Source organism: Dermochelys coriacea, chromosome 1, assembly GCF_009764565.3.
Source record: "Dermochelys coriacea isolate rDerCor1 chromosome 1, rDerCor1.pri.v4, whole genome shotgun sequence".
NCBI classification, from domain to species: Eukaryota; Metazoa; Chordata; order Testudines; family Dermochelyidae; genus Dermochelys; species Dermochelys coriacea.
The window spans coordinates 239,245,235-239,265,346 of record NC_050068.2 but is presented as its reverse complement, the minus strand read 5'-3'; the positions used below and the strand labels follow the sequence as shown (position 1 = coordinate 239,265,346).

General features: G+C 40.8%; 1 protein-coding gene across 4 annotated transcripts in view; it reads left to right on the top strand.

The window, feature by feature from the left end:
* The window catches only part of PTPRO (protein tyrosine phosphatase receptor type O), a 207,675-nt gene that overhangs the window by 144,554 nt on the left and 43,009 nt on the right, over positions 1-20,112 (top strand). For all 4 annotated transcript variants that reach the window (XM_038382970.2, XM_038382988.2, XM_038382979.2 and 1 more), the window contains exons 10-13: positions 2,470-2,581; positions 10,689-10,840; positions 12,657-12,777; positions 19,505-19,644. In XM_038382970.2, the coding sequence (XP_038238898.1) occupies positions 2,470-2,581; positions 10,689-10,840; positions 12,657-12,777; positions 19,505-19,644 (525 nt within the window). The remainder of the gene's footprint in view (positions 1-2,469; positions 2,582-10,688; positions 10,841-12,656; positions 12,778-19,504; positions 19,645-20,112) is intronic.

The following is a 20,112-nucleotide window of genomic DNA, read 5'->3' as shown; positions in this document are numbered from 1 at the left end:
CCTTCCCAGCCTCAATCCTTGCAGGACTTCCCTGTGCAAAGTTCATTTGCTAGGGCTGTGTTCAAGGTGAGAGGATTTGACACAACAGAATTAAAACATTAACCCCTCCCCACTGAATTTAGTGTGCACTTCCACAGTTGTGTGGTCAAAAACTTTTGCAACTGTAGCATCTCCATGAGGAAATAGCATAAAGCTCCATCTACATAACTAACATTGATAATGTCAGTGAGCCATCTGGAATATTTAGGTTTTGAGTTATGTGCATGCCAAACGAGACTTAAAGGCCCTGAACCTGTAAATGTGCTTAAGCATATGCATAAGACTTTGCAAGATTGAGGACTTTCAGCAAAAGTGTACACTTCATCCCCTCACCCCCCCCTCCCTGCCACACACACTTTTCGAGCTGTCAAGAGAGGATGGATAGATTTTGTTAAAACTTGACCTTTGGACTGAGAAAAAACATAGACAATTTCAGCTGAAAAGGAGAATTGTTCAGGAAGTTGAGTATGCAAAAAACAGGGATAGCAATAGCTGTTGCTCCTACTGAAAACTATAATGATTTGTGACTCATGCATAACACCATTCATGTAGTCATTATGATAACACTGGTTTAATTGGAATTGAGCATGCGACTGTAAATTTAAAATATAAAACTCTAAGGAAATGAGAAGGCAAAATAAACTACTCAATGAGTAATTAATTTGTCATTATCATGATGCAGCAGAATTAGAGTAAAACCCAAGAGATCTTAGAAATAATGACATTTAATAGAAAGCTTCAGAAGTTAAAATGGTTGATGACAAGTAATATTGTCCACTGTTGTGTGCAATTCTAGTTGATATTGATGGGAAGTACATGCAGAGATGAGGAGTTAGAAGTCCTTTATCTTGATTTAAATCTTTGCTTGGAAGGATTAGATTTGTATTGGTAAATGTCGATTTCACCAAACACACACAACGGTGAAAAAAGATTTCCATCAACAATAATTTACATTTACAGATAAGCAAAGTAAGAAGAATGCTACTTAAGAACTTATTGCTTTGATGTAAGAATACTTATTTTGTATATTTTGACATGAGATGTTGACAATTTGTGTGTTTTAAAGCTTTAACTTTTTAAATTGCCATGTCTGCTGTCATTCAATAACTGTCTGACTCCCTGTGTCATTTCCCACAACTGTGAAAATCTAAATAGTTAAAATTCTAAAAAATGTGTAGAAATAAACATTGATATTGTCTGTCAACATTGTAAGAAAATAAAAATTGAATTCTGCCAAGCCTAGCTGTCACTGTACTGTGGAAATGAAAGTGAAAGTTTCTTAAAGATGAACTGCAAAGTTAAATAGTAAATTAGTGATTGCTGACTCCCATCTCTGACTGGACTGCATGGCACTATGGTTTAACTAACTTTATAACATTATTTTCAGTCTTTTAAGTCTTTGGATTTTTTGGGTTCACTAGAAATGTCCCACAATGCATTCTAAGACTGCCCCTGAAGTTTCCCTATAACCATTACCATTCTGGCCTCTGTGATATTGCAGAATCGTGTGTTCTGGGGCAATACTAACAAACCTTGAAAAAAACATATTGACTTGGCTTTGATAAAAATTGATTTTTTGAAAATATAGTTAAAAATGTTCTGGGTTGAATTCCCCCTTTGTCTAGAGTATGACAGAAAAACAGAGACTATTTATATTATGAAATTTGAAACAACAAATCAAAACAAGAAGTTCTGCTTTTTTCAAATGAAATTTCATTGAAATCCACATGTTCCCATGGAACATCTTGATTTTGCCTAATTAGCATTTTCTGACAGGAAATTTCCATCACAAAACTTTGGACCAGCTCTAGAAATCAATGAGTGTGTTGGGACATGAGCAAATCCCTGCTCCCACATGTTTGTTTGTACACAATATGGTTTCCATGGCTAGGAAATGGTCTCTGTGTGTTGCCCATTGCACAAATTAAAGCCTCAATCCTGCAAACGCTTACATAAATGAATATCTTTACTCAGGCAAATAGCTTCCTTGTGCTCAATGGTGTACTCGCTGGAGTAAAGCCACACATCCTTAGGGCAAGTACAAGATCAGGGTGCAAATGATCCCTGGGAATGGAATGTACGAATGGCAGCTGTTTTGTAACAGGATATGGGTCTGTGCTATTGTAGCTTTTTAAATGTATCATTGCACTCCCTTCTGGGAAAAAAAGAGGTGAAGAGTTAAACTTCTTTCCAAGCATCTACCAGAATTTAGCCCTACTTTTTTCTCTCTTTGAAAATAGTTTACAAATCTAAAAGTTCAAAATGGGCTCAATTAACCACAGATTTATGTGGGCACTGTTCCACTCAAGTCAGCAACATTGTACCCATTGTGGCAGTAATAAATCTATTCTATAGCAAGTGGCAGTCATGTTTTACATTGACAAAATCTCTACTGAACAGTGACTTGCCATTTGCTGTCTCTCTTTTCAGAAAATAGCCAATCTACTGCCCGCTTGGTATTACAACTTTCGGGTTACCATGGTGACGTGGGGAGACCCAGAATTGAGCTGCTGTGACAGTTCTACCATCAGCTTCATAACAGGTAAGCAGCAGCATGGCAAGTGGTTCATGGAGGAAGTGCAAGGGGAAATGTGAGTGCTGAGGAAACGTATCTAGAAAGATTATGGTGGTGGTCACCTGTAAATATTTGTGCAGGGCTTTTTAGAATTTAATTTTAAAGCCCGGTAGGAAAAAATGTGAAGGTTGTTTTGATTCATTACAGACATCATTTCATTGCTGACCTGCCCCTTCATGAGTTGCACCTTTATGCACCATTAGTTTTGCCCACTTTATTACTGAATTTGTGTAGCTCTATTGTGATGAGTGATTGCTGATTGGCTGGAGTTAAGAGAGGGCAGGAGTCAGGAGTTATAAAGACTCAGCTTTGAAAGATTCCCTCTATTCTGGGAGCTTGGGTTGACAGGGGCCTGCTCTGGCTTTGGAAGATTTAGCCTTTGACTGACATTAGCTTGGAAGCCTGGCTTAGACATAAGCCTGCCCAACCAAGAAAGATTTGCTCCACCCTTGAAAGGCTTTGTTCAGCCTGTGGGTTTCCAGGCTAGAGCAGGCCTCTGTCTAAGCCAAAGACCAAGTTTAGTCAGGAAACGTGTCAGAGGCCCACACAACTTGCCTATTCAGCCAAGACAAAGGATTGTTCTAACTCTGGATTATGCTTCAGCTGGGAGCTATATTATTATGGAGCAGCGAAGGGAGCTTTTGTAAATTTAATGTATTTCAGTTACTATGGGTTCAGTTACTAAAACTAAACAAAGTATATTTTTACTGTTCCAAGTCCTTCTTTTTCCTCCCCATCTCTTTCCCCTTCACAGTATCTAAGTCTATACCCCACAGTTCACACACATTAAATTGTTGTGACATTTATTGCAGCATAAATAGTTAACATGTTGTAGGGCTGTTTATTTTAGTGCAAAATGAGGCTGGCCATGTTTTGTGCTACAATTTTTTCACACTCCCCATTGGTCTTTGCTGGTAAGTGTTACTTCTGTTCATTGCAAGGGGATGGGTCGGGGGGAGGATAGTCTTGGGGTCAAGGCACCGGACTGACACTTGAGAGGCTACCTCTGTGACCTTGGGCAAATCACATAGAGCCAGGTCTTCAGCTGGCTTCATTATCTCCCAGTGGGTCCTTGACTGAGGTTGATGCCCCTTCACTCCCCACTCAGATTCTTGGGGTTCAATTTTGCAAGATGGTGAGTAACTCCTGGAGAGGCTGAGCACCATAAACTCCTATTGACAAGGCGATCCCCATATAGATAACACTTTCAGGTTGAAGATGGAAGTAAACATATATTGCCTTTGGGAACACTATGTACCCCCCCCCAGAAATAAGTTTAAAAAGTTGTTCCAGATTAAAAAAGCCAATGAAATACTGTGGATGGATTTCAAAAAAGGGTTGTGTAATTTTAGGATGATTAATAATAATTATACAACCTCAGATAGTGTTTGCAGACCACCTGTGCAGCAATACCTAATTGGCCAGGTGGATTAAAGATGAATTAAAGGAGAAGGAGGTTGCCATCCCCAGAGCTTCAGTTAATGAGTACTTTTGGAAGCAGGATATGGGAGTGGATGGTCCATAGGTCCATCTATTCCAATATCTTGCTTCCAAAATATTGAAATGGATGGACCAATGCTCTGACAAATCTTTAGCCTAATAACTAAAGAGTCAATTTACCTGGGTTCTGTTCATGCCCCTGCCATTGACCTGTACTGTGACAAATCACTGCATCCCTCAGTGCCTCTCTTTTCTGCTGCCACCCTTATTCTGTCTTGTCTATTTAGATTGTAAGCCTTTCAGTGCAAGGAACATATTTTACTATTTGTGTGTACATGGTAAAGCATGAGGGGGTCCTGATATGTACTGGGGCCTCAACACGCTATCACAATACAAATAATAATTAATAAGATAATGTTCCTCTGAAATAAAAATGATATTATGGCAGAAGCAAAACTGAATTGCTTTCGGGGACTTGCAATACCGTGAACCAGTACCTGCTACTGTCTCCAACAACAACGAGCACGTTAGATTGATGTTTCTACTAAAAGGATCAGAAGTGAAATAATGTGGTTTGATACTCATCAGACTTCCACTGTTAACACCTCTCAGTTCAATTTAGCAGAAAAATCAAGCTAATGTGCTCATTTGTCATTTTTGGATGCAGTGGCAGATAGGTGGGGAGCAGCGGGCTATCCGTAGCGCCAGTTGAAAATTGGGGAAATTGGATTTTTGACACACCAAAAATTTTCATGGAAAATGTCTGCTTTCCTTTTGGGTGTTTGTCGGAAACCAACAAAATATTTCCTTTAGAAAATATTGATGGGGGAAAAAAATCGGCAACATTTTTTTCAGAAAGAGAAAATAAATTTCTGACCAGCTCTAATTATCTAGCTGCTGTCAAGCAATGCTGTGGTGGAAAATAAGGAAATGCCCTTTTTCCCCCTACAAAATTTAAAACCACATCAAAATCAACTTTTCACACAATGAGAAGGGAAGGAAAATATGCATTTTCTCCCCATGATAAAAAAAAAATCTCCACTGCCTACTGGATACTGAAAACATTTCCCGCAGCTTCCTGGATGCCAAAAGCCCCAAATGATTCCTACCTCAATACCCAAACCTCTGGCTTTCCCAAACAACTTCTACAGTGTGCAGTCGTGTGACATTTTGAAATCTGCAATGCATTCTTCAGTGAGAATTTTAACATTTGGAGAGTAGTATAAAATACACTGAAAGCAATGCAACAATAAATAAATAGTGCCAGGAACACAGTGCTGATTGGATCAGTCTGAGAGAGGTCAGTGAAGGGACCCAGCACTTCGGGAATTCTTGGGCAGTGGTGTAGTGGAGCTAGAATGCACTGGAACACTATGTTCTGGAGCTTCTGCAAGGTCATGCCTCATGGAAGACCCCATTTTGCTCTACAAAATGGCATTCTCCATCTGGGTTGACCTCACACATACAGTGCACGTGAGGTCACCCCACATGGAGTATGCCATTTTGTAGAGCAAAATAATGTCCTCTGCACATCCTGGAGAGTGCCATTGTGTAGAGCAATTACACACGTGTAACTGATGGGAAAGCAGTGAATAATTCTGATCCTGCACAAGATAGAATAGAACCCATTTTCTCCTAGGTGGGCTAAGAGCAGTAAAAATTTGTCACTAAAATTAGCCCACCTATTTTCCATTCACTCCCTCCAGTGGAGACACTGGACTGTTCAGGCACTTCTGCTTGGTCTGGAGATCAATTGGGAGAGTTGTGGAGATGGTGCTGCAGCGGCAGCTCAGTGAACACCACTTGTAGGGGATTTAATATAGATAGGCCTGATTTAGCTGTCGGAGAAAAATAATCACTGAATCCTGGCTGCACTGAAGTCAATGGTAAAATCCCATCCTGCAACATCTGCTCTCACTTCTATGAGCTCTATTGTCAATGATTTTTTTGGCATATGACTTGTAAAATTAATAGTGACTGCCAGAGTCCTGTGAATACTCTTTGGTAACGTTTCTCATCCATTTTCTGTGTCAGTGTAATGAAGTCACTTTTTAACCATTTGGTTGCTACATAATATACTCAGCCAAGCACGAGGGAAGAAATATGTCTCTCCGCACCTTTGTTGTGTGCTTCAAGGACAGCATTTTAAAGTGCAAATGCCCCAGTGGGGCCTGGACTCTTCAATATGGTGTTTTCAGAAGATGCAACAAAACTGAGCCATGGAAGGGTTACTACAAATTTTCATCTGCCATAGGGCTATGTCCAGCTGTCACTGATGACAAGGAAAACCTGCCAGTGCCTTCAGTGGAGAAATGGATCAAGTTTTTATCTACTAGACATGGACACAATCTGAAACAAATGAATAGACCTCTTGCATACTCTCTCCCTTGAGTTAGATGCTTTTCAAAATCAAGAACTTTCATAGAGTTCATAGATTCAGAATGTTGAAGGCCAGAAAGAATCATTAGATCATCTTGTCTGATCTTCTGTATAATCACAGGCCATTACGTTTCACCCAGTTACCCCTATATTGAGCCCAATAACTTGTGTTAGGCTGAAGCATATCCTCCAGAAAGGCACCCAGTCTTGATCTGAAGACTTCAAAAAATGGAGAATCCACCGCTTCCCTTGATAGTTTGTTCCAGTGGTTAATCACCCTCACTGTTAAAAATGTGTGCCTTATCTCTCATTTCAATTTGTCTGCATTCAGCTTCCAGCCATTGGTTCTTGTTATGTCTTTCTCCACTAGGTTAAAGAGCCCTTTAGTACCTGCTATTTTCTCCCTTGTACAATTTAACCAAATCACCACTCGGTCTTCTTTTTGATAAGCTAAAGAGCTCGAGCTCTTTAAGTCTCTCACTTAAGGCATTTTCTCCAGTCCTCACATTGTTTTTGTGGCTCTTTTCTGTACACTCCCTCTTCAATTTTTCAACATCCTTTTTAAATGTATTCCAGAATCAATATTCCAACATCAGTCTCACCAATGCCATATGCAGAGGTAAAATCATTCCCTACCTTCTACTCCCCTATGTATTCATTCAAGAATTGCATGAATCCTTTTTGTCATAGAATGACACTGGGAACACATCTTGAGTTGTTTGTCCACCATGGACCCCTAGATTCATTTCAGAGCTATAGCTTTCCAGGATGCCCCGTTCCGTAGGTATGTACAAGGTAGGTATGGCCTACGTCCATGCTCCTAGATGTATAACTTTTCATTTGGCTATATTAAACTTCATTCTGTTTGAGTGGGCCCAGTTTACCACGCAATCCAGAACACTCTGTCTGACTGCCCTTTTTCGTCATTATTTAATGCTCTGCCAGTATTTGTGTCATCTACAAATTTTGTCAGCAGTGATCGTATATTTACTTCCAAATCATTGATGAAATGTTGAATGGGCCTAGTACTTATCTCTGCAGAACCCCACTAGAAACTCCCCCATTCAATGATGATTCTCCATTGATAACTACATTTTGAGATGTCAGTTAATCCATTTAATGTGTGATTTATTGATACTGTATATTGCTCATTTTTAATCAGAATGTCACGTGGTACTAAAGTCAAATGCTTTACAAAAGTCTGTGTGTGTTATATCTGTGCAGTTACCTTTATCAACTAAACCTGAAATCTCATACAAAAATTGAAATCAGGTTTGTTCAACAAGACCTATTTTCCATAAAACCATGCTGACTGACATTAATTATATTCCTATCCTTTAATTCTGAATTAATTTGAATCCTGTGTTATCTTTTCCATTATTTTGTCCAGGATTGATGTCAGGCTAACAGGTCTGTAATTACCCAGTCATCCTGCTTGCCTTTTTTGAATATTGGCACAACATTAGCAGTCTTCTGGAATTTCCTTGGTATTCCAGGATTTATTATAAATTCACATCAGTGAGCCATAGATCTTCTCAGCCAACTCTTTTTAGTACTCTTGGGTGCAAGGACTCTTGGTTCTGCTGCTTTAAAAATGTTTATTCCTAGTTGATGCAGTTTAACATCTTCCTTAGTTACAAATGAACTAGAAAGCACTTCATCCTCCTCATGTGATATGAATACATTATCCTGCTTCTTTCCAAATAAAGAACAGAAATATTTATTGAACACATTTGCCTTTCCTGTATCCATATTAACAATATTACTTGCTCTGTACAGTTTGAGCCTGATGTTCTACAGAAAAAGCCTCACCTTTTCTGCTCTTCCTGCTGTTACAACCAAACTTGTGTGCTGCTTTTATTGCTGAGAGGTTCAACCTTGTAGTCTGGAAATGTCAACATACCATTTACACCAAAACACAAAGATAATCACAGGTGTTGGGTCCAGATCCTGCAACAGGCTTCATGCAGGCAGTGCTGCATCTATGTGGATCCCAGTTGAAATTAATGCCTGTGTGGAGCTCATTGCAGGATTGGCATTTAAGTGATCTACAGCAGCTGGAATGTAAAAAAAAAAAAAAGCAAAAAACAAACAACCAAAAAAAAACCCAACATGATTAGGTGACATAGGTCTTTCCAGCCACCTCTGGTTTGAAGTCCTCTGTTGGGGAGGGCGAGTTGTAAGGCTTCAAGACTGTATATAAGTAAATTCACCACTTATAACCCCCTTCATTCAGCACCCCAGGCTCCTGCAGCAACTGTGATATCCTGCTGTATTTATTATATGCGACATTGTGACACTACAAACGCTGCAAAGTAGGGAACTAATGAGGTTCCAATGGCACCTTTTGTAAACAGCTGGATTTAAAAATACAAACAAAAACATTCATATTAAAATATAAAGACATTTATCTAGATGGAAGACAGAACGTACTTTGAAGTTAGAGTAGCAGCTGTGTTAGTCTGTATCAGCAAAAAGAAAAGGAGTACTTGTGGCACCTTAGAGACTAACAAATTTACTTGAGCATAAGCTTTCGTGAGCTACAGCTCACTTCATCAGATGCAAGTTAGTTAGTTAGTAATAAATATCATGATAAAGGGCAGCATGTATAGGTCTAAGTATAGTAATGTCTGTTCTCGTGTGGAAGTTGTCTTTTGTTCTTTCATACGGATGCTTGTAGTTTTCATTTCCTCTCTTTCTTGTGTGTTTATTTTTTACACATCTTGCTTCTTGATCCTTCTAAATCTGTTAACATTTTGAGTGCACACAAAAAAGGAAACAAATGATTTTGTCCATGTTGAGAGAGAAATAAGAGAGAATTATTACCATTATTATTCCTTTATTTCATTTCAATAATGCACTCAGACTGCTCATTACACAAGTAGAGACAGTTCCTCCCTAGGAAAGCTTGTACTCAGACAGAGAGACCTAAAAATAGGGTGCACTGGGCAATCCAGAGTAGGGGGGACATCATAATTTTTTTTAAAAAAATGTACTATAAATTAATTTGTTGTGGGCATCATGGAAGAAGGGGGTTTCGAGAGGGACTTGATAGGAGCACTATAAAAATACTATTAAAATTGCTTAAAATTGTATTTGCTACCATCCTAAATTTCCACTTCATAAACCTTTGTCCTGGTCTTAGAGTCAAAAGTTCAAATGCAAGATAAAATGTATACTCTCAGCTACGTTTGTGACAGCAACAGTGACATCCTGTGGTCACTTAAAGAATAGTCTAGGTTCTGATTCTCCACAGCCTTATGAAATGAGTGTAAAATGCACTGTATCAGAATGGTAGTGTGTTAAACTCACTCTGAACTCCCTTTCCACGAGTGTAAATGGCTTTACAAAGTGCAAGAAACTCAGTTTTTTCATCATGTAGTTCCCAAAAAATATACTATATATGCTGAATAATATGCCACTTTGTTGTACCCACACAATGCCATTGAAGTCACTGTGAGCTCAGTTGTGGTTTTAGGGCATCATTGGAGTTCACCTCACTCCACTTAATTTTCACTTAAAGTTTATTTTGAGGACTTAAGTGATGCACAGGCTTTGTGCTGGCCTTTTGGAAGGGGGTGAATTTCACCCTGGGAATAGAGTTGGTCAACATTTTTGTGCAGAAAGTTGTCTTGTTGAAAATTGTTTTTTTCAAAACTAAAGTAGTGTATGTTTCGCAGGCAGATGGGAATTTTGATTAAATAAAAAAATCAGTTTTCCCACAGGAAATTTCAGAGCAAAAATTTCTGGGTTTAATCCACGTTTCTTAACAAACCAAACTGTTTTGTTCTGACTTAAAAGGTTGTTTTTGTTTACAGAAACTGAAATGAAATGACTTGAAGTATAAACTAGATTCTCAAAGAAAATTTTCATTTATTTTTCACTTAAAAAGTAGTTTCATTTCGGTTTTCTTAAAGAAGTGGAAACGTTTTAAGTTTAAACTTAATTTTTAGGTTCATTTAAAAATGTGGAGTTGAAATGAAGTTTGTGTTTCAAATTGGTTTGCAACTTCCAACGTTTTTCAATGGAGAGATTTTGAATTAAGACTTCTTATTTGGAAACTTTTCAGTTTTCCAACCAACTGTACCTGCAAGCAATTACAGGTACTAGTCTTATTCATATATGTCTACTTTTTTTGTTAAGCTCTTTCTCCCAATAAAGTCACTTTGGCAGTGAATAACCAAGCTTAATTTTTTGACTTAATTATATATTAAGTTAAATCTTGTTTCTAACATCTTTGTCTTGTTCTCCCCAGCCCCAGTGTCACCAGAGATCACCTCAATAGAATATTTCAACAATCTGCTGTATGTCAGTTGGACGTATGGAGATGATGGGACTGACCTGTCTCATTCCAGGATGCTGCACTGGATGGTCATTGCTGAAGGCAAGAAAAAAATCAAAAAGAGTGTAAGTCAATAAGATTTTTAAAGCTTTGTGACTGCGCATTTGTTCTTTCAAATGTTTCAACAAAAAAAAGTTGTCATGCTCAATACATAAACTTCATATTACAAACTAAGGTCAGGTCGATTGAGCTTCTGCAAACCCTAGTGGGTTAAGTGTACCCCTTTGCAATGTGTCAGTATAAGGGCTTACAACCCATTTAAGACTTTTTAAAATATAGTCCTTCTTGGTTTTTTAAAGAAAGAATGAGTTTCCCGTCAGTTGTATCAATTTCAGGAGAACTTGTCTGTTCTAGGGGAATTGTGGGAAGGGCATTGGACGACTATCCACACGTGACTGATTTAGCCTGCATCCTTACTGCAAAGTGGGCAGGTTCCAGTCTGAGTTAAACCAGCTCTGAGGCATACCCCAGCTGGATCAGCTAGCCTAGGCTTTCAGCATTCCAAACCCAAGTCAGAGGTGTTTGTGTGTGGAGGGTGGTGGTGGTGGAGACTGGGTTTGAACTTGGGTAGGACCCTGAGTTAAGTTTTTGCTACCCCAGATCAGAAGCATGATCGATTGGTCGATCATGAGAATTAGTAAGTGAAACTACCTTTAGGTGTCTGAAATGTTGAGGTGCTGAGTACCCACTATATCCATAAAATGAATTGGGAATTGTGGCTGGCTAGCCTGGCTAGCACCTTGTATGATCCACACTTGCAAATAGAAAGCTAAACCAAGCAGGCTCATTTTAATGTGCACAAAGGAAACAAATAGCACAAATGTGGTAAAATTAAGTGAGAATTTAAAAATGCAACCACAGTTTTACTAATATAAAGTGCTATGAGTAAAACAAATAATATTTCTTTTAAAAATAAATGAATTATATGATTTTTGACCCTACATTTCTTCAATTTTTAGTTACTAGTGACTTAACCCAAAAACATGCCTGTGTTTCCTTTTTAGTTGCAGGCAATATAATTTGCACATTTTTTTTCAGGTGGTATTAATTACACAATTGGTTGAGGATGGGTACTATCATGAGGTTTCTGATGTGCATTGCTTGTAGCTGGGTTAGAAAGGTTGTTCCCAACACATTTCTTATGGCATTTCATCAACTCTGATTCCTGTTTCGGTGGCAACTGGGAAATGGGAGAAGTGCATGGACATTAAAAATAATAGAGCAAAAGTTATTCAAACTCTTTTTGAACCTCAAAGCACATTCAGTTCCAGGTTCAATTTGAATTCTTGGCATGGTTCAAATCAGTTCTTCCTATGGCCTGAGCCTGCAATCCACTCTGTGCAGGTAGACCTATGCGGAGTCTCTGAGAAGTCAGCAGGGTTCCATATGAGTGCAAGGATCCTCCCATGCAAATCTAGAGGCAAGATCTTGGGTTATATCTGTACAGGCTCACCCATCCCTAACTTTTATATTATTCCTAGAGATTCCAAACTGATTTTCAATACCCAAAGTTCCAGGGTGCTCTGATCTGTGGTTTGGTCAGAGTTATTCAAAAGTTTGATGTAACTTGCAAAATCCAGATTTAAAAAGTCCCCTCAAAGTTGTTTTTTAAAAAATCTTTCACTAGCTATGTTTGTTTCAACCAATAGGAAATATACTGTAAAATTTACTTCTCTCTGCACTGTGACATTCTCTTGAACTTGTGTCTTGCATCCATCAATGTCATTGGGAATTAGAACATATAACGAGCAGAGTATGCAGAAGTGATTTATGCTGATGATTAGAATTTTGTCCAGAGTGCATTAAGTGCTTGATTTATTTCTTCAAACAGGCTCTCTTGTTTGGATAATATTTAATACTTGGTACCAATGATCATTGTAGGTGACACGGAATGTGATGACTGCAGTTCTGAGCCTGCCTCCGGGAGACATCTACAACCTTTCAGTAACTGCTTGTACTGAGAGAGGCAGCAACACCTCCACACCACAGATTGTGAAACTGGGTGAGACTGTGTTTGTTTGCCTGGTTAATTGTATGTAGTTTCCCTCTCTTGGCTATTAGGGCAGATTCAGTACCTTCCTCAGCTCAAAAATATAGGCACTCGCTCTTTTTATTTAATAAGGGTTATCATATACTCACTTTGACTGGTACCTTATGCTGAGAGTAGTCCCATTCACTTCAGTGGGTCTACTCTCCAAACTCAAGGTATGTAGGGGCGACAGTATCTCGCCCTAAGAGGCAGTAAGTAGAGCCTATCCAGAAAAACATGAGAGCACTATTGTCCCATAATTGTTTCCCTATGATTGGTCCAAACACACCCAGACTTTGGAATGAGAACCCAAGCTTTGCAGCTGACCTCTGTTGGTCCAAACCAGAACCCTTCAAACGTTTGAAAAGTTCCCTTCTGGATCTGAACTCTGTGGCTTGGACTGATTCCTAGTCCCCCTCCCACCTACCCACCCTCCAAAAAAAAAATTACAAATATTTTCTCAATTGAAGAGCCACACTGTAATTTTTACAACAGCAATAAATCCACTGAAGTGAAATCTTCCCTCATTTACCTGTGTGCCTGTAACGCACGCATCAAGTAAAATGTGTCTTGGCTGGAGAGATTTACCAGGACATTTCATTTTCTGAGGTCTTGAGGAGTAGGGCGAGGATAAGGTAATGGAGGCTATCTCTACACCTTCTAATATTGCTACTCTGCAGCTGCTCTGGAAACTTTGAGTCTCGGAAGTGCCTTGAACTGTAGCTTGTGAAATCTTGGGGGGGGTTGTCTCATTACTGGTGTCAGCACAAAGCCCACTGTGAAGGCGCAGGAGATACTATTGGTAACTTGAGACTGGATGAGCCCCCAGGGCTCTGTGCAAAATGAGAGCGTAAAGCGTGAGGAGCAGCCAGAGATGGACCTTGTCGATGGCAATAGCAATCCTGTTTGGTTGGATGGGAGGCATGAGAACAGCTATTTTTGCAGAATGGAGCTCCCTTCCACATAAATCCCTGAAATGCATTGATGCGTTGCAGTGCAGCCTCCACAATCTGTGTTTCCCCCAGGCCCCTACCACTAGATGGAATATTTCATTCTGTGGAGTTTTCCTTCCCCACACCAGTCCTATCCCACAGGCATTTCCACAAAAATGTATGCTTGGGTGTTAATCTGGCTCCTGAATATCAATAGCCAGGTGTTTTCTGAATGCTATTTGGAAATGTTTGAGTCCTTCAAGCAGCATCATCATTCACATGATTCAGAAAATGGAATGTATTATTCATATTGCGTGTCCCTGTAACCATTCTTTGACAAAAAGGGCTGTTATTTCTGGCTTGCTTATGGAGCGGGAAATATTCTATTAGGGCCGGTTAATATGGAAGAATTTGGGTGTTCTGCCCTAGTTCTTCTGTTTCTTATTTAAGAGAAAACACAACACATACAGTTTAGATAAATCACTTCTAGACTCCACCGCTCTTTATTTCATGCCTTTAACATTTTAATTTTGCACAAAGAATAGTAAAGGTGGTTTACCTTGGCAAAGGTCAGCCCTACAGTCTCTCCTTGGTGTTTTTGAGAGAGCAGAGAGATCTGGGATTAGAAATCCTGTGAATCTGTTCTAAGTGGTAGATGCAGAGGCGAAAGCCGGTATGCCCTAGTACGGCGTACCAGCAAGAACAGGTGCACCGTACCGGGGTGGATTGGCTTCCCCGGGTGCAATTTAAAGGGCCTGCGGCTCCCAGTAACGGCTGGAGTCCCCGGCCCTTTAAATTGCTGCCAGAGCCCTGCAGCCGGAGCCCTGGGGTATCGGTGGTGGGGCTCGGGTGGCGATTTAAAGGGCCCAGGGCGGTAGTGGCGGCTGGGCCCTTTAAATCCTCCCCAGAGCCCCACCGCTGCTTGCCCAAGGCTCCAGCAGGCTCTGGGGACGATTTAAAGGGCCTGGGCGGTAGTGGCGGCTGGAGCCCCGTCCCCGGAGCCCTGCTGCCGGGGCTCTGGGGATGATTTAAAGGGCCCAGGACTCTGGCCCCGCTGCTGCCAGAGCCCCTGGCTGCCGCTGTTATCCCGGGGAGGGGGAACGAGGCACTTGTCGGTACAGGGTGGGCAGGGGCTGGCTCTGACCTCCCCAACCCCGCCCCGTCCGCCTGAGGCCCCACCCCTTCCGGGGGCCAGAGCTGGCCCCAGCCCAGCCCCATACCAGTAAGTCCCTAGACTTACTTTCACCCCTGGGTAGATGACTCAGCATTGGGCAGCTGTGATGAACTACTCCTGCCAAATGTGGTATCATATTCTTCCATGCTTCATCCTGGGAACTTTCCATTTGCAGAAAAATTAATCCATTTGCTTGGGCATAGGAAGGATTTATTTCAGATAATGTCCAGGTGTGAAGTTGTCTCAATTTAATATAGGCTATTCTTTATCTGTGCTAGGGGAAGAAGAGGTAATTTTGTGCCTAAAGCAGAAGATCAGACTCATCTCCAAAATGTCTGAGACACCTTGAGTGGGTCATTTTTTAATGTAGCCTTTAATTTTGGGTTCCTCACCTTTGGGGTGCCAAATTTTAGACAGCTAGGGTGAAATCCTTGTGCCATCAAACTCAATGGTAAAGTTCCTACAGATTTAAGTGGAATGAGGTTTTCAGCCCTAGATCTTGATCATCAGAGGAGCTGAGCCCCCATAACTCCAAATGAAGTCTATGGGACCTGCTCAGCATCCCTGAAAATTGGCCCAAAGGTTATGTCTATACTGCTATAAAAAACCATGACACCAAGTCGCAGAACCCAGGTCAGCGACTTGGGCTTGCACAGCTAAAACTGTAGTGTGTAGACATTTGGGTTCAGACTGGAGCCCGGGCTCAGAGATCCATCCCCCTCACAAGTGCTCAGAGGCCAGGCTCCAGCCTGAGCCTGAATATCTTCACTGCTGTTTTATAGTCCCACAGTCAGCTGCAGGCCAGCTGTGGCCATGCTGCGAGTCTTTTATTATAGTGTGGACATACCCTAAGTGTTTAAAAGTAGACACTCAACACATAGGAGGTGCTCAAAATTAAAGGCTTCTTTTGGTAATTTGTACCTGAAACACAGAGATTTAGGTTCTCTATATGTACCTGGGAATAATACATACTTTACTTCACAGAGGTGTAGTGAGGCCTAATTCATTAATGTCTGTACTGCACTTTGGTACCCAGGAGTGCATTAAAGTCCAAAATATTATTATGCCCTGGCTCCCAGGGGGACTAAAACTGAAAGCGTATGTGCGCATGCGCATACAAACACACACACACAAACGCTCTCACAGGCAGCCTTCACAGATGTCAGCATTTTTTTAAAAAGCACAACAAACAAACAAAAACCCAGCACAAAACAACTTCCATTTTTATATCACTTCCTTATCCCGAATGACCCCAAATCACTTTGCACCTCAACATGCAGTCTGGGCAAGAGTCACTGATACCACTTTGTCTGCTCTTGCCCTGTCAAAGCAACACAAAGGAAACCATAGACTTGGAGCATCTGTCTGGCTGCACTGGGTTTATAGATATTTATGGCCAGATTTTTAAATGTATTTGGGTGCCTAATTCCCATTGAAATCAATAAGATTTGGGTGCCAAAAATACCTTTAAAAATCTGGACCCTAGTATTTTGGGAGCAGTGCAAAGTAGCTGAGCATACCAATGAATACAGCCCACTGTAGATGGGGGCTCACTTCCCTCCAACACCGAAACAGCACAGATGGATAGACACATGAATTTCCCCATCTTTCAAGGGTGATTAGATTTTGGTTTGGTTTGACCCTGCAAGCTGGAACAAATCAAAAGGAAAAGAAAAAAAAACTTCATTCAGCCAGGTCTTTTTCTCAAGGGTTCTTGCCTATAATTAAAAAGTAAAACAGCATAATCAGAAAGTAAACAGAACCACTCCCCAGTGGTTTCTAACAACTGACTGTGAAGCCTCGTCATCCTAAAGACCTTCTCCCCACCTTGCTTCCCAAACAGCCACTTTTAAAACCCTTCCTCTCAGCAAAGAGACGGGGAGCTGAGCTGGAGCAAACCCAGCATTCACTATGGACCATGCGGTTCTCCTGAACTCTGTACATGAGCTGCTTATCACAGAGATAGGGACTAGCTGTACAATGTGGATCTGATTTTGGTCCATCTCTAATTAATGTAGCCAGATTCCCGTTAGTGTTTCCAACCAAACCAACCTGAACCTCAGCGAGTGTATGGGCACTGATTTGTATGTTGAAGCCCTAATTCTCTACTGCGTTGCACTGTATGTGACAGGTTTCGGAGTGGTAGCCATGTTAGTCTGTATCAGCAAAAACAACAAAGAGCCCTTGTTGCACCTTGGAGACTAACAAAAGGACTCCTCATTGGTTTTGCACTATATGAGGTCATTTATACTTGTGTAAAGTGAATATAAGGCACTGCTAGCTCAAAATGGTTATGGTTTGACTCTCACTTTGCTAGAAGGGATTACACAAGGCAGGGGAGAATTAGGCCCCCAGTTTAAAGATCTTAGGCAGGTCACATGCAGGGGATTTTTCAGAGGGTCTCCTGTGGGTGCTCTGCAGATCACTAACTCTCTGGTTTTGAGCACTCTTTGTTAGGTGGTGGTTTTTCCAAAGCAGAATGTGGGACATTTCTGTGCTTTGAAAATCTACTCTGTGTGTTAGACACTCACACTGCCTGGGTATCCAGGCCTCCACTGGAGGGCCACCCACTGAAACTTTCAGAACATTGCTGCTGTGTGTGCCTCCCCAAGCTTTGGAAAACACAAAGCCAGATTCTCAGCTGGTGTGTAATTGGGTAAATGTCCATTGAAATAAATGGAGCTGCACCCATTTAAAAACAGTGGAGGATCTAACCTTTAACTCTGTGCCTTAATTGTCAGTTCCCCATCTATTAAATGAAGATAATACTCCCTGACCTCACAGAAGAGTTGTAAGAAATTATCTGTGAGCCCTCTGAGATCCCCTGGTGGAAGGTGTGTAATTCTATTATACTTATCTCTCCAGACTTCCAGGTAAAGAAGACTTAATAGGCATAAAAACTAGGGACCTGACTCTGAGCTCACTTTTATACTGGGGCAAGTAGAGAGTAACTCTTCTGAGGTTAATGGAGTTCCACCAGTGGCAGTCTTGCCAACCCTCACAATGAAGTGAGCTGCAGCTCACGGAAGCTTATGCTCTAATAAATTAGTTAGTCTCTAAGGTGCCACAAGTACTCCTTTTCTTAATGGTTAGTGTGTTTCTTAAAGCCTCAAGCGCCTGCAATCAGGCTATTGCCTGACAATCCAAGCTTCAGTTTTTAAAAAAGTAAGTTTCTAGCCCTTATGGCTGCAGAGAAAAGTTTGAAAATGTGAACGCTAAACTTGGCAACATCAGAGAGCAAATAAAAGGAATGCCAAATATATATGTTTTTCATAATTTTTGAAAACTTGGGGTTGGTAATACTGCTTATGTAAAACTAGTATGACTGAGAACAAGATTATGCCCTGGGTTTTAAATATTCTTGGGGAAAAGTGTATCAACATTTGGACAACTATGCTAAGAAAGGCTTCTATACTGCTACGCTCTTTTTCTTTCAATATTCCACCTTAAGCTGACATTGTATCTGTTAGTTACAACCACTAGAGGTCAGGTTTTTGTCATTTATTGATGACAATTGCCAAGACCATCTCTGAAATAAAGATAGAAGAAGGGCCTGACTGGAAACATCCAAACCACCTTGTGCCTCCTGAACTTTGGGGAAGTTTGAATATGGATCCAAATCTATGTTTCTATGCTCTGTCTCTGCAGTGAAATTGACCAAAAACCTGAGACTAGATTCTTTGTTGCCCTGCACTTTTTTATTTCGTCATTTATACCAGTGCAAAGTGTGTGCAAATCTCATGGCCATTCTGATTTTGATAGCATTTTGCACTGGTATAAATGATGACACAGGCTGGAGAGCAACAGAGAAACTAGTCCTGAGAATCCAAACTTCCCCAAACTGGGTCAAGTTCCAAAAATGGATGAGAAACGTTACCAAAGAGTATTCACAGGACTCCTACCACTATTTCTACCCAGGACCCATCATCCCCTCAGCAAGCATACCTTATAAACAAGCAGCGGCAGCAACAACAAAAAGCCCCTGATTTCTCATCATGAAGCTAACTCACAATTCTTTGCAGCTGCAAGAAAGCGTGGGATGTAGTTGATTATAGGACAGGTTTTGGGGGATGGTGAGTCAGGCAAAAGAAGTTTGAGGAGAATGGCTGTTTTCTGGAATCAAGTGGAGAAAGAAAGCATTTTCTGCACCCATCTAAAACTCCCATCCAAATCCAGTGTCTCTGAATGTTCTACACAGAATGACAGCAGTCAAGATTTTTAGTTCTAACTGACCCGCACAAAATTTTTTTCCTAACACTTGGTCAACCTTTTTTTTCCTCCAAGAACTTATGCAAATGTGTCTATTAATAGAAAATTTCCCCAAACACTGTCTGAATGGGGAAGAGAAGTGATTATCCAGCAAGCCAATCAGAGAACTGTTAAATAGAGAAGAAAAACCAAGATGCTTAGCCATCTTCCTGTTTTACATCAGTTGCTTAATCGCTGTGTTAATGTCACAGATCGTCTCTGAAGGAAATGAAAAAATTCAAGAAGGATAGTATCTGTTACACTGATTCTGTTTGCTGGTTTCCCCCTGTTGATTTTCCAAAGACAAGCTTGGTGAAAGGAGATTCTCTCTCTCTCTCTCATCCAGAACCAGCTCCTCCAAAATCACTGTTTGCTGTGAACAAGACCCAGACTTCAGTGACTCTGCTATGGGTGGAGGAAGGAGTGGCTGATTTCTTTGAAGTCTTCTGCCAGCAGGCTGGCTCTAGTCAAGAAACAAAGTTGCAGGTATGTGGCTGCTTCTTTCTCTACCTCACCTCGTCCATTTTGGATCCTGATATTGACAACATGTCCTTAGGGCCTGGTTCTCTACCACTTTTCATGGCGTGTAGTCACGTACACCTGTGCAGAATGGCTGTAAAACAATATAAAATTGGAACATGGTAGCATCTTACATCCACTTCACACTCATTCACAGAAGGTGCAAGGCATTGGAGAATAAAGCCCTTGAAATACTGACATATTTAAATCCTCCTCCTGTCTTGTTAACCACACACTTGAAGTTAGGGATTTTAACTGGCTGAGCAGGTTTCCTGTGTGTTGGAGAACAAGCGGGGGACAGTATTCATTGGCTAAAGGGCGAAGTGGCTCCAACGAGCTCCACAAAGCCATCTGAACCTAGGGGGTGGGAGGTAGGAGGGATAAGGATGAAGAGTGAGGAATACACAGCAACATAGCTAGCTGAGAGGGGTATAT